This window comes from Montipora capricornis, chromosome 9 (assembly GCF_036669925.1).
Source record: "Montipora capricornis isolate CH-2021 chromosome 9, ASM3666992v2, whole genome shotgun sequence".
NCBI lineage: Eukaryota > Metazoa > Cnidaria > Anthozoa > Scleractinia > Acroporidae > Montipora > Montipora capricornis.
This window is the reverse complement of record NC_090891.1, coordinates 40,545,426-40,560,425: the sequence shown is the minus strand read 5'-3', so window position 1 is coordinate 40,560,425 and position 15,000 is coordinate 40,545,426. Positions and strand designations below refer to the sequence as shown.

General features: G+C 40.1%; 1 protein-coding gene and 1 long non-coding RNA gene across 2 annotated transcripts in view; one reads left to right on the top strand and one right to left on the bottom strand.

The window, feature by feature from the left end:
- The window catches only part of LOC138015047 (uncharacterized), a 27,951-nt gene that overhangs the window by 5,622 nt on the left and 7,329 nt on the right, over positions 1 to 15,000 (top strand). Inside the window, exons 4-9 of the mRNA XM_068861946.1 lie at positions 1,283 to 1,367; positions 2,638 to 2,698; positions 6,261 to 6,423; positions 8,350 to 8,539; positions 11,095 to 11,161; positions 12,647 to 12,696. Of these exons, the coding sequence (XP_068718047.1) occupies positions 1,283 to 1,367; positions 2,638 to 2,698; positions 6,261 to 6,423; positions 8,350 to 8,539; positions 11,095 to 11,161; positions 12,647 to 12,696 (616 nt within the window). The remainder of the gene's footprint in view (positions 1 to 1,282; positions 1,368 to 2,637; positions 2,699 to 6,260; positions 6,424 to 8,349; positions 8,540 to 11,094; positions 11,162 to 12,646; positions 12,697 to 15,000) is intronic.
- Positions 6,323 to 15,000, bottom strand: part of LOC138015051 (uncharacterized) — a 94,086-nt gene continuing 85,408 nt past the window's right edge. Inside the window, exons 4-5 of the long non-coding RNA XR_011125475.1 lie at positions 8,343 to 8,509; positions 6,323 to 6,403 (exon numbers count right to left, since the gene is read on the bottom strand). This is a non-coding gene — a long non-coding RNA (uncharacterized lncRNA). The remainder of the gene's footprint in view (positions 6,404 to 8,342; positions 8,510 to 15,000) is intronic.

Genomic DNA, 15,000 nt, shown 5'->3' with positions numbered 1-15,000 from the left:
CATTCAGTGATAAATTCACTCTTTCTTTTATTCACGGCACAAAAATATTCCATGCACGGTCCCATACACTGTTCATTCAGTTGAAGAGTTGTGTATATAGCATCGACGCGTCCCTAGTTCAATTTCAAAAGAAAATCCTTTTTGTTAGGAAAAAAATTAAGGGAAAAACGCGTGAGTTGGGTGTTTGAAATCAAATATGGACTGATAGCGGCAGCCAGAAGCGCCTTTACAAGCTAACGTTCGATCTCACACCACAGTTCGATATCACACTTGGCGTTATCATGTGTTCGTTCGATGTCACACTTTGTGATATGTGCCGGTATATAAAATCCTAAATCCTAAATCCTAAAATTGTGATATGTGCGGTGTACAAATCATAAACCGTAACAATGATGAAGGCAAGCAAACTGAAATCAGGGATGGAATAATGAATAACGGCTTAAAAAGGAAAATAAAGAACTTTACGGTTTCTGTTAAAGAAAAACGAATACGGATTAATGGATATCGAACAAAATTTTAACAATAAATATGAATAACTCGGAGAAAAGAAATGGAAGGAATAATGAATAACTGAGATTTAGTTATTCCGCTTCCACCTCCGAAAGTGGAACTGATTCGTCTGCACTTAAAGCCCTCGCCGATCAAATGTTGGATATAATTTGCTTTTGATCAAACATTACAACCAACAATTCTGCTCGACGCAACAATGTTGCAGTGTTTTGCCGCTCTTTCAACGAAGTTGTGTCCTGAATCGAGTCATGTTCGCGCTGCTAACCAATCACGAATCACTATCTTATTTTCAAGCCTAGGCTTCTGGCATCATTTGCAATAGAGATGGCGGACAAGGACCAATGGGACGTCGTGGTTGTCGTTGATGAACAGCCAGAAACCTTGATCAACGATTAGGAAGCAAGGCCATGTCTGTGGGACACTGTTAGGCTCCGACCTTAATCATTATTATCTCTCTGTTTGGAGATGTTTGAAAACGAAAGTTCATAGCTAACTATTCGCGATATATCAAAGAAATCTCAACGGGAAATTCGGAATCTCGACGGCAAAGTTCAAACCTGGCACGCAGATTTGAATACTCAGTTCAAATTTCAAAACTACTGGTCACACGCGACGTAGCTCGACCGTAAATCCGTGTTTACATAGCTACACCGTTAACCCTGAGACCACACAGTAGCTGCAACACATCTCTATCAGTGGGAGGGCTGAGGAAAATTACCTTGCAACAGTGAAGTAGAAGACTTAATATTTTTTTGGTTAATTTTTTTCCAAGATGGAGGAAACACTTGCCCTCTGCTGTTGCAAGAATAATCGAGTCTCAAATTCCGGAAGAAGAGTCGGTTCAGTGATAGTGCGAGGTAAGTTTGTACCGTGACCAAAGAAAGGAGAACGAAAGAGCTTAACGAGGAAACTGAGGCTTTGTAGCGTTAAATCGAGTGTAAACTGATCCTGGCAGTAAGCTAGTGCCAGGAAGTAGACCATAAAGCACTGAGTTTGCTGGTACAAAGTAAAGACTGCATTTTTCCCTCGTTACAACAAGATTCCGCAAACTTGTACTTTCTAAGATTGGACGGGTGTAATGGCGATGTTTCTCGTGAAGTCACCCATTGTTATTAATATGCCAACCAGAACCTGATTCCGTGGTTGGCAAATTTGAATATCAAAAGAAATGTGACGTCAATGTTTGTACACAAGAAATATCGTTATACACGAAAGATCCTGGAAGTTATTGAGCTGAACCAACCAAGATCAAGAGGTCCTCCAAAAAGACAAAACTCATCTTCTCTTTTTTAAAGAGAAAAGACACATCGAAAAGTCTTGAAGAGAAACCCAGCCTAGGTGCACCATGGTTTATCAAGGAAGGGTGTGTGTGTTTGGGGGGCTGACTTCGAACCAGGAACCTTTGCGCGTATCTCTCTATTTTTAGAACGCCACGAGTTCTTTGGCTCTGCAAGCACTGTTTAGAATGGATAATCAGAATAAAGCAGGAGCCCATGACTAGGAACGAACAACAGCCCCATATTCCTGTCACGGCGTTTTCACTGACCGATTTATTTTTAGATTGAATTTCCCGCGAACGAGACTCCCACAGGAGCCCGATAACCAATCACAAGAAACAAACTTGACGTCACAGCGTCACCAAACCGAAACTGCCTTTGTTTTGTTTTGTTTTTTTCACGGAAAAGGTAGTCTAAAAATAGATCGGTCTGTGAAAATGCCGTGACATAGGTTTAGTGTGAGAGTTGTTCGTTCCTTGTCACTGCAGGCTCTTGAATAATTGAAGTCATTGTCAAACGAAGGTATAAATAGCACAAACAATGTATGCAAATGGCAAATGTGCAAATTGGTGTAAATTGATGTAAGTGTCAGTCTCTTGCGGAAGGGTTAGTTATAAAAATAGAACTTACTGAGATACACGCAAAGCTTGACTCAAGGATATAGTGCATGGCGAGGCTCCTAAACATGGTCTCCTGCTTCAAACACAATTAACGTATTGTGGTAGGGAAATAGGAAATCAGGAAAAGAATACAAAAGATGAAAAGCATGCCGAAAGGTGGTAGATTCAGTTTAACTGGCAGAACAATTCAAACTACGTACGTTTCATTTAGAATGTTTACTCTTTTTTAGAGCCAAGACCTATTTTAACTCACACAGTCTTAACTCACGATGCCGGCATGCTGCTTCAAAAGTGAGTAATGCTAATTTCCAAAATGGCCACCATTTTGTTATTCTTTTCTTTCCTTGCAAATTGTCCCTTTTCGCCTCGCTTTCAAACGTAAAATTCAAAAGAATATTTAACCTTGAACGAGGACCAATTTACAATTACTAAATAATACTAAAATGGCGGCCATTTTGGAATAAGGTGAATTCCTGTGTTGCTTTTTCTTCGAGGATATTAAGGTAAATTTGAAAATGGTTATAATGGTTTTTTTGCTCTTTTTCAGTACATAGTGTCTACAGGAGCCAATGCATGATTACAAGCATACAACTTCATTGTATTGCGGTTGGCGTTTTAATAGACCGAGTTATTTTTAGATTGATTTTCCCGCGAAACCAAACCTTCTCAGCAACTAAAATCACACGTCTTGTATGAGAAATTAGGGAGTTAAGCAAAGACCATGGCCAGCAAAGACGATGGCTACGGCTACGGCAACTCGACGAAGCAAGAATATTTAACAATTATTCGCCGAAGGTAAAGTGAGCCTGAGGCGAATAATTGTTTTAGTATTTCAAAAGAGAGAGAGAAAAATATATATATTTTAACGCGAAATCATCTTCACTTACAGTGGCAAAACGACTACTAGCAGCCATTTTGTCCGTCGAGGTCACTATTGGCTGATAATCCGAGATAGCGAGCCAATGAGAGCGCGCGATTTTGTATAATCACCTGTGTATTTATTCCAATATTGGTTAAAAAAAAAAACGTGCCGCATGTGCAACCACAGGTAACCCAGGTAGCAACGCGAAGCCACCAGACTCCGTAAAACTTGTAAGTTAACCTGCTAAAATGGCGGCCGGAAAGCGTTGTACTCACGAAGTGTCCAATTCAAAACGCCTGGTGACGAGTATAACAAGTCCCCATGGAGAGAGGGGAGTCCCAGATTGCTCAGTGAGTTTTGTTTTTAGCAATGTGGGACTCTCCTCCCTCCAGAACTTATTAAACTCGTCACCAGGTGTCTAGAGTTCAGTGCCATTTTGAATTGGACACTTCGCGAGTTAGGGTTAGGGTTAGGGTTGGCGCTTTCTGGCCGCCATTTTAGCAGGTTAACTTACAAGTTTTACGGAGTCTGGTGGCTTCACGTTGCTACCTGGAGATGCTTCAGTGGATTCATGGTTTAGAGAAATTCATGTTCCACGAGCCTGGCGTGTTTATTCAGCGACTGGATTCGATTTTCGCCAAAACAAATCGTGCTTTTTTGGGTCGATCGCAGTCCATAAGCTGGCTTCCGTCTCCTACCTTGTCACTATATTATGAAGGAAGGTGAACGGGGACCATTTTCCCCGAAACTTCGTGTACGTATTAAAGACAACAACAGCTCACCACATGGTAAGCTTTATCGATTTTTATTTCCATTTCCTAGCAAATTTTCAGACCTAAACTTCGCCTCATATGTTCTCTATAATTTTATTTACCTACACACAGTGAGCCTGGGTTACCTGTGGTGCAACACGAATTTCCGTGCTTTTCTCTGCCGTACTCCACAAAACAACAACGTGAAATCACCAAATTTTAGGTTTCGGCGACAACATGAGCATATAACAATGAAAAGGTCATTTTCAGTTTGGACTTTAAAACCGTTCGTACCCTTTCAGTTACAGGATAGTTCACCTGTATATTGTACAAGGTGAACACGACGGAACAGTCGCAAAATACTTACGATAGCGCTAAGTTATATTTTGGAGTGACGTTTTTCGTTTTGGTCTTTTGTTTTGTTCATTAAAATGAGGGCATGCAAGCAAGAATATGCCTGCATGCACTCTTTTTAATGAACAAAACAAAGGACCAAGCCTCCTGAGTATTATCACATGATCTTTATTGGGAAAACAAAATGTACAAGCCGAAAAGGTCTATAGTAGGTCTCACAAATTAACCCGCACGTTTTAAGCAGCCATTTTAAATAGCGCTGATGAAGAGTGTTTCACTCAAAACGCACATTTTGAAATGGTTAGCATTCAGTTATTGCGATCTGTACGTAAATCAATTAAAAACGACAAGAGTTTCGATGTAGTAGTTGGTTGAATGTTAACTGGAGTGCCCTCGGACTGCCGGCCATATAGTAATTTTCTCAGTTAAATCTCCACCGGCTGCCGGACAAATAGACACTGTGTTTTTAGTAATGAGATTTGCCATGATGGTCGTGCGGCCATCCTTTCCTTTCCGACTCCACTTCTTCAAAACTGGAATACCGATCGTTTGAATTGTAACGGTAAATCAATTTAATTTCTCTATAATGAAGTTAGGTCGGACCTTACGAAACATTAGGGAGCTGAGAAAGAAACACAGTAACCTCAGCGGAAAATTACTTCAAAATAAGCTAAAATACAACTTCACGCTATAGTTTTTATTTAACGATCATCCCATCTCCTTCACGTAGTTCATAACGGGAGACTGAATTACCTTACAAGTCGATTGGCACGGACTACCGATAGTGAATAATCTCCCTATGTAAAGGAATTCTGGTGGCCCTCGGATTCCAGATTCCAGCCCGTGGATTCCGAATCCCGGGTCCCGGGTCCAGAGTCATGCATTTCGGATTCCAAACTCACGGGTTCCACCAAAATGGTTCCCGGACTGGCCATGGAAATCTGTGGATTCTGAATTCCATACAATGCAGGATTCCGGATTCCACTCTCTGGTTTCCGGATTCCAAAGCCTTACATTTGCTGGATTCCGGATTCTTTTATATCGGCGAGAATAAACATTTCACCGTCATGTGCACACTGTTTAGTCAAAACTTTTAGGGTGCGTTCGATTGACCGTATTCCGGAATAGGAATACATGGAATATAAGTTAGAAATCCTTCGTTTTTACGGAGATTCACATTAAAAATTTCAAATATCTGCTAAAATGCTATTTTAAAAATACTTTCGTTATCCTTGTTGCTTCGAAACGCGCCAAACATACCGTTTTAATCATCACTCCACGTATTCTTATTCCGGAATAGGGTCAATCGAACGCGCCCTTAATTTGATTTAGTTCACGTGGTTTTCCGCTGAGTACTTTCAGCACGATTATTTTTCTCCCTGAAACCAATAAATTTGTTTTGTGTTGAACCAGGGGCATCCAACGAGAATATAGTTCAAAACCACTTAGACATAGCATCGTTAAACGTATTTTAGAATTTAAACGGTAGATATAGGCATATTTTTATCCCCGAAAATTTTTCATCTTTTCGGATTCCCTAGCTGAAAGTGTAGTACTAGTGATCCGAAAATTATAGGGATCAAAACTTACCTTTTCGAAAATTTCAGCCAGAAAAATGGCTCCCGATAATTCTAGGTGACCTTTTAAGGGTAAAAATCCGTTAATAATGGGCAATTATACCATTTTTTAGAAGTTCGAAAATGATAGAACAGGCATGGAGGCAAGCAAGGAATTTTACAACAAACGCTCCGAAAATTCTAGATCTCAAACCGTCTTCCGAACAGATATTTTCCGAAAATTGACGTTGGGTGTCCCTGTTGATCTCAAACACCATCGAAACCCGCTTAGGAAAAAAGGTTAACAGCTCATTTGTTTTCCTGCACAGCGATTCAGTGACATTCACAGCATCCGTCAGTCATGACACCTTGTCAGGCGATCACGCGTGGAATGTATTGTTTGTATGGATCTTACCTTACTATGCAGTTTTTCTGAGCCACGAACTCAAGACTAACATCACCAGTCCTCACCCTGGAGAATATCGATTTAAGGTATGTTAGTCGGAAGAGCTTCAAAATTGTCTTGGAAATTAAGAAAAAAGTGCATTGCATTTAAGTGAACGTTTGGCGTAATGCGCAGCTTAAACGGTCACGCCAAAACGCAGACTACCGACTGTGAAGACCACTGAGAGGTAAAATATGGTGTTACCTTCACTATTATTGAGCTAACCGACTTTTCCTTTTACAAACGGTCTGCACAGTCTGCAGTCTGCATTTTTCAGTTGTCCCAGCTTAAAATGTTATAGTGAGATGATCTGAGATCTACGTAATGTGAATTAAGGAAAAAACGATTCGATTCAGTATTTTAACGAAGGGCTCCAACCGCTATCACTTTCCCCCTCACTGAGTATTTCAGCATTTTAGCGCTTGTCACGGACAGAACATCTGTCCAGGGGTGATTGAGGCATGTGTCAAGGTCTTAAAACTTGTCTGTCTCGTAAGTTTTGTTTGGCAGTGTATGAACTGTCCATTTAATTTGATTTTATATTGAAGAAACAGGCGCCCCCATAACCAGGAAGCTACAACTCCAATACTAGGTCTGTGTAACGGAATTTTCACAGATTAAGCTGTTTTCAGACGAGTCTTAAAATGACATTTGACTCGCATGAGGGATCATTCTCAATCCCATGGGTAATAATTTCCAATGCAAGACTTGTGTTTACCTGGAAAGGTCTGGTTTCGAGGGAAAATCTATCTAAAAATAACTCGGATCTGCAAGAACTCTCTTCCTCAAATCATCGTTCATGTATGGAAATGGTTACTTTATGTTTTTGTTCGCTGTTTTGGCCCTGACCATGCACAAACCACACCCTTTTTCTAAAAGACAGCCAATCAAAAGTTTCGTTTAATTTGTTTAAAACCGAGGTCAAAAGACTGTGCCCGGTCACAGTCAAGTTATGAAGCGCGATGTCACTGTTCTCGCTTTTGAATTTTCCAGGGTTTGACAACTAGTCCATCTATATGAACTCAGATGCTCAAATACAATGAATTTGTACGTTTCTAGTCATGGGCTCCTGGGACCGGTTGTTCGAAAGCCGATTCACTTAATCCAGGATTAGCATAAACTTTTTTTTCATGTTTTCAACTTTTTGGTGAAATTTTCTTTTGCTTATTTTTGTTTTTCAAGATTGACTCCCTCTAATGTAAGGCTTTGCAGAATATCAGCGTTGAACAGCATTTGGGAGTGGAGAACTAAACTCCTTGGTTAATTTTTAAACTGGGATTAGCGTTAATCGGCTTTTGAACAACCGGGCAGCACTACATATTCGTATCAGTCACAAAGACCTTTGTCTCGTGAATCAATCAAGGACTTCCCAGGAATTAAGTCCCTTGGTAGTGTGGAACTTCAGCTAGGACGTCGACGACTGCTTTGAGAACGCAAAACAACGGCTCTGCAAGCCTTGCGCGGTTTTTACATTTTTCCAGATTTCTTTGCCGCCCTCGTCCTGACAAAGACGTGAATTGACCAGCTGCAAATTTATGGCTATAGGGAGGCTGGGAACAGTTTAGATTTTCAGTTTTCTCCCCAAACAAGCACAACTTTATCACTGATTTTATTCAATTCTAAAATGTTGGCACGCACATTCCACGCCGAACGACTTGAAATGATCACTAAATTATTACAACGACTCGAAGAGTTACATTTTAAAATAATATTCTCGTAGTCGTCGTAGTTATCCTTGCTTTAAGCTCTCGATTATAATTGCTGAGGACGCGGGTGTAAAGTTTAAACTTGGAAGGAAATACTCTAGCCTGCGTAACTGGCGGTTGCCCTAGAGATTTCGAGCGGCGCGAGAAGCCTGGGGCGGTGGACATTCCGCAACAACAGAACCATCAGCTTTGCAAGCTAGAAATACCCATGACACAGTTGAATAAGAATAAGAGAGGGTATTTTTAACTTTATATCCTACCTACTAGATTGGCCAGATCCAGCTAGCAGCTTCCATGGAAATGAACTTCACGGTTCAAATCGATGCCGGAAGTAAGTTATCCGTTGGTCGTCACTTCCTGTCGATTCCCACGTACACTGTCTACGAACGGCGCAACGCATCCCAAGTCTTTGTGAGCTCAGTTAAGCCTGTAACAGTCAATTTTACAGTACGAGAACGTGAGTAACATGCCTTGACTTTTAAGTATGATAGATGTCGAAAGTAATTACACGATTGCAATTGTAGTACGCTTAGTGATTGGTTTAAAAATCTCACGCCAGTTTATCACCCAATGAAAAGGAAAGCCAAAACCAATCGCGTTTCCCACGCTTTGAGCAACAGGCCACGTTCGGTATATCAATATTCACACATGGCTTCGAGGCTTTATGGTTAAATTTCGATGCTATTCTCTTTAGAAATCTCCCTTGCGACTTGGAGACAAAGAAAACAGACTGAACTGAACTGTGAAAATTGACTAAAAAGCCTCGTAGCCATGCCTGAATATTAATATTATATCCGGCGAACTCGACTTATCTAAACGGAATTACTACGAATTTGGATTGGTTTATCGCACAGTTTGCAGCTGCAGTGATTGGTCGAAGTAATTACTTTGGTATTTGTTTTACGACACTCAATTGAAAACCGCTCTAAAAACTAATTGGAATTTTTCCTAATGGGAAGCCTGCCAACTTAGATGCAACTTTACACTGTAGTTTATCGGGGTCAACATTTACCATTTCCTTTGCTACGACTGCGAGAATGCCACATTTTGGTAATATAAAGGATAAGAAAGGAAAGGTACTTTAAATAAAGTGTCTAATCTTCTAGCGCTGAAGCACTAATTGCATGGGGACACTGTAAACTGAAACGAAATCAAGAAATTGACGCAAATCAAATTAAATGTTGGTTTTTGAGGAGAGGGGAAAACCAGAGTACCCGAAGAAAAACCTCTCAGAGCAGAGTAGAGAACCAACAAACTCAGCCCACAGCTGATGATAACATGGTCTGGGAATTGAACCCGGGACACATTGGTGGGAGCCGAGTGCTCTCACCACTGCACCATCCCTGCACTCCCATTCAATTTCGGCGGACAACTGTCGTACTTTAAGCTCCTACCAGTCTTTTATACATCAGCAGTAAAACTTTCAAAGTAGCAATCGGAAGTTCGTACATTCGAACTTCCCTTTCAAGATGCAATGAATTCTCCCAGTATATAAACGCACAATGAAAGTGGACATCTTAACAGGAACGATCCAAGACGGTATTCAAACCTTGACCTGACTGGGTCAATACTCAAGGTTTTGGAACAGCTAAGCGTCAAAGTGCTACAGTTATGATTATGTAAAGGAAATTGTATGGACGCGAGTATATTTCGTGATTTATGGGCACAAGTGTTGTTTGAAAGGTACTCAAAATTTTGAACTTTCAAAATAGCACGAGTTACCATAAATCATGAAATGCACGAACAAGTTCATACGATTTTTTATTTATTTTATATTCCAGCAAATTACGCCATCGCTTTGTTTCCGTAGCAACTTCCGTATTGCACTCTATAACCTCTTTTTGTACGCTCTTAATCTATTTGTGCACTGACCAATCAGAAACGCGATACTAAGTGGAGTATACAATAAAGCTATGAATGGTTAGCGATTTTATATATACTTCTCGGTCAAAGATGATAAACTTAAGCTACCGTAGAGCATTTCTCTGTGATTTATGTCCCTGGACATGAATCCAGGAGCCAGTTTGTGGCATCATTTAAGCCAGAGTTAATGCTCGGTTTTTGGGCTTTTCGCTACAACAAACACACATGCCCATGCCGGCCACAGCTCCCTCACACACTATGTAAAGTTGGGGCTTAAAGATTCTCTCTCAAAACCCCTCTGCATTGACTTAACAAACTGCACATGTTTCTTGAAGGATAGGTTGTGAACATGCGTGATTTGAATGGGGTTAGGGCTCATTCTCGTCACGAGAGCCTCGGATCCTATGTCTGCGCATGAATCGAGGCTCTGGGAAACTCTGTGTAGCAGCAGAACATGCGCTGTAGAGTTCTTATAGCCAAAAATTGGCTATTTGAACCTTACGGATCCTGCTCACTCCTCGTGCTAACATGAATTCACCCATCAGAGTCGCTTTGTTTCAGGGTTCCCCAAAGCTCTTCTCTCCCTCATTCATGCGCAAAAGAGAAGAGCTCTGGGGTCGAGATTGGGTTAAAGCTAAGGTGATTAGGGCATGCGCGGATGGATCATTCCTTCGAAGATACTAGCTACCACAATTTATACCTGAATTTAAGGGTAAATCATTTACTTCTTATCTTAAAACTTAAGGTAAGTAGTACACACACTAACACTAGCGCGGTATTTTGTATACTACTAGTTAGATCTGCTTGCGCTCATCTCTCGATCGTGTGTTTCATGGCCCTTGGGCATTGCACTTCGCCCTTGGGACCGTCTCAAATACAAAAAAAGAAAATACTGGACAGATTTTGATGTGACGACGAAGATGATGATTCCTCAGCATATAACGTCACACAAAAGAAAAGCTTGATCACATAAGTGCACCTCTCATGTGTATACGTGCAAATAAACGTTCTCGTTAGCCACTTTAATTCTAGGATGAATCTCAAAAGGTCCAACATGATTTAAAAAAAGTACTATGCTCTGGATTTCTCAAAAAAAATAATACAAAAGAGCATGAAATTAGCCGGATGGCGGTAACCATTTATTTCCAGGTGTTAAAAGGAGCTTCCTTATACATCCACTGGTCGACGAAGTGTACTTCTGCGACGGCAAAACCAGGTAAGACAGATAAGAATAGGCAAGTGAATGGTGCGAAACTGAACATACTTTCACTGTTAGTCGCATAGATATCGGACACACTTTCTGTGCTGGTGCACCGCACGTCATGTTCTGTGTGTAGTTCTACCATTTCTTGTTTTATTGCTTGTACAAACTACCTAATTTCATTGCATGGAATATTGTGCATTGTAGCCTTCGATTTTCTCCCTGTATTTATGTGTTTATTTCATTCTTTATTACTATTTTATTCAATTAATATCTACATGATGTGTTTATTTTACTCTCCGCCCCCTTGATTAGCCTCTTCAGTTTTGCTACGTGCGGTGTGAGAGTTTTATCATTATAACCGACTGTAATTATATTAATAATTTTAACTGTAACTGTAACTAGCTGTTAGCTTGAATTTGAATAAACTTGAAACTTGAAACTAACTACTTGAGGTGATAATTTTAGTATTTTGAATACAATACAAAATACAATAATTAATATTAAATAAATTTATTTAAAAGCATAGAAGTAACCAGGTTAAGACAAATCATGCCAAACATGTAAACGATTCCAGCTTTAATTTCGATTGCCAGTCTGCAACCTTTGACAAGAAAGCTTGTTATTTTGATAACGCCTTTTGAAATATTATGTAATAAATAGATGTTGAGGACAAAAGAAATATATTTCATTGTTTTATATATTTTTGTTTGTTCTTTTTTTGTTTTCATGAGTACGATTAGCTAGTATCATTTATTTTACACAATAATTTATTCGAAATTTATTGAGAAGAAGGATGATAATTAAGATCTCGTAACTGCGAAAATTGGTGTGCTGATTCATTCGAGACTAAAATTTTGAAAGAGAAATTACTCATTTGATCAGCTGAATCGAAAGCTGAAAAAAGAAAGAACACTTTTGCATGTAAAAATCTTAACTTATCAAAGTCACTCGATTTTGTTTCAGGTCGGGAAATTTATTTGTTTGATACTAGAATATTATATTATATGAAAGGGAGATAGTGTTTTACCGGGAAGTAAAGCGCTCGTAAAATCAGTACGACACGCCCGGTAACCGAGTGGCGTATTTTTCGTACGTAACATGGTCAAATGGTCATATTGAGCGATGACGTCACGATTCTCGCCTTTTTTCCCGCATGTTTTTGTTTGTATTGATACCCAGCATAAAAGGTTGCTTTTCAATCTCTACTTTGAACATTTATTGTCCATATCATAAAAACAACATTGTACGTTAACTTTAGCTCGAAGATATGAAATTTACGTTCTCATGGCAAGAACAATATCTCACTCGTTCGCTGCACTCGTTCTTCAGATATTGTTCTTGCGACTAAAACATAAAATTCATAACTTGTCGCCACCGTGTAATATCCTCTATATAAGAAATGTAATGTATTTTTTCATTCCACATTTCAATTTCTTTTTACACACAGTTTTTTCCTTTCCTTTCATATCATTTTTTGTTTTCCCTTCTTTCTTTCAGTGATCTTAGGCCGTCTTGTTTTGTGTCCAAGGACGGCTTTCATTGGACTGGTAAGGCATGAAATACGAGAAAATCACTATGATAATTTGTTCTCAAACTGTAGAATTTACTTACACAATATGTGATATATACGTGGATTTTCAATCTTGGAATCTTAAACTTCCGTCCCAAAAATCTATAGGGGAGCTTATAAACAAACGACAGTAAAAAAGTCATCCACGTACTGCTTGCAATTGTCACGCCAAAAATACCGCCAAACTTGCAAATTCTCACTTGTCTTTTTCTTTTGAGAAATTACTTGATGTCCGTGGCTTCCAGGTAATAAATGAGCAACATTCAACAAGTGTCTTTGATTTTTGGCAAAACGCAAATTTCAGCCTAACGCAGTTTGCCTTTTCCCGTAAACGCAGTTCTAAATACGTCATTAGCATTTCAACCCTTCTCTTATAGGTGCAAAACTGCTACTCTACGTATCTCTTTGTCTTTTAAATTTTGCTAAATTTCTTAGTCGTTTTCGCCTTGACAAAGACGTGGGATGACCATATTTGATGTTATGTGGAAGATGCAAGCACCTGATGCGAAATTTTCAATTTCCTCAGTTTCTCTGGCAAATATCCATACCAGATTTTCGTACCAATTTTATTCCTGGCATGTTGATACACAATTTTCATGCCAACCAACTTCGAACAAATGGGAAATTATTACAATAACGGAGAATAATATTTTTAGATAACGTTCTCGTGGCCTTCGCTTTCCCTGCCCAAGTTCTTTAAAGGGAGTTTAAGAAACGACAACGAAAACGCCACAAGACAATAATATCATTGGTTGAAAGAGAAAAAATAATCACGCACGCACACGCAGCACGATTGTCAATTTCTTCTTTTACCCAATAATAATCTAGTTTTGTGGCGTTGTCGTTGCCATAGCATTCCTCCTCGCAATTTAAAATCCCTCGATTCTGGATGAAGGTAAAAATAAACGATTCTAAAATTCATATTTTAGATGATACAAACAAATTTTTGAACAAAACTTAAACAATTTTGATCGTAAACTGTTGAGAAGAAACTAAGGAAAAAGCATGTTTAGATTTTCATCACCTTCCAATTAGGGTCTGTTGGGACAAAAGACGATAGGCTATAGTACAATGGACAGTAAAAATCCTTAGCGCTGTCTCTCTCCGTTCGTATTCATCGTGATAGTTTTCGATTTTTATAGTAAACAATCCTCACTGCCAAAACAGACACTCACCGCCATAGCGGAATAAGATATGGGAGGCAAAATTTAGCCAACGACTTACTGACGAAGAGACAGGGATCACCAAACCGGGGAAAACGAGAAACTTTAATATAAATGTCCTTCTTCCAAAACTCAGAAAAACCCTAACAGAAAGGCAAGGAGGCGAAACACTAGAAATATACATCAAGGAAATGCCAGAGGGAAACTCGTTTTTAGAACGAAAAAACTCCTGCACCCTAACCCCCTCTGTGATGTACCACAGAATCTCCGAAGCCTTTGGGTGACCCTTCAAGACAACCTCCCAGAAGGGAGAGCAGGAACACAGGTTACCGGCCACAAAACTATCCAGTGCCGGGAAACGTAACAGGGCCGGTGAGGCGGAGACTAAACCCTGCGAAACAATTTCAATAGACGGCAGAGGTCCGGCCCAGCTGACAGGATTGCCCCCCCAATCACACCGCCGTACAGAGCGTGGGGTCGCTTGAGCCTCCATAAGAGGCGCAGTAAACGAAGCAGATGCACACTCCTAAAAAGGGGGGAAGAAAAGAACGAAGCTAAAAACGTGGAAGGGAGAAAGCGAAGCCTAAAACAGGGAGGAAGAGAATCCGCCAGCAGAGCCGGACCAGGAACCCGTCCTAAAACAGGTTATAGGGCGTGAATAAGATTACCCTTCTGGTCACGGCAAGGAGGAGGATGGGGTCGGGGCGTACTGGGACGAAAAAATATACCGAGGCTACCGCGGGACAAAATGAGGCAAACTAAATAGCCAGTAAATAACAGAGACAAATCATTAGAAGCCGGTAATACACAGAGACCAAACTAAAACAGTGCAAAATAAGACAAACTTTACAAGCCAGTGCTAGAAATTACAGCCAACACGAAGAAATTTAACACCGACGTTAACAAATGAAAAAACGCTCGATACACGAGCGACTGAAAACACAAGACGCCCGAGCAACCGAAAGCGCCCGACACACGAGAAACGAAAACACACGACACACGAGCAACTGAAAACGTTCGACACACGAGAAACGCAAAGATACCAACTGAAAGCGATCGGCATACGATTAAGTGAGAGCGCTCAACATACGATTAACTGGGAGCGCTCGACACACGAG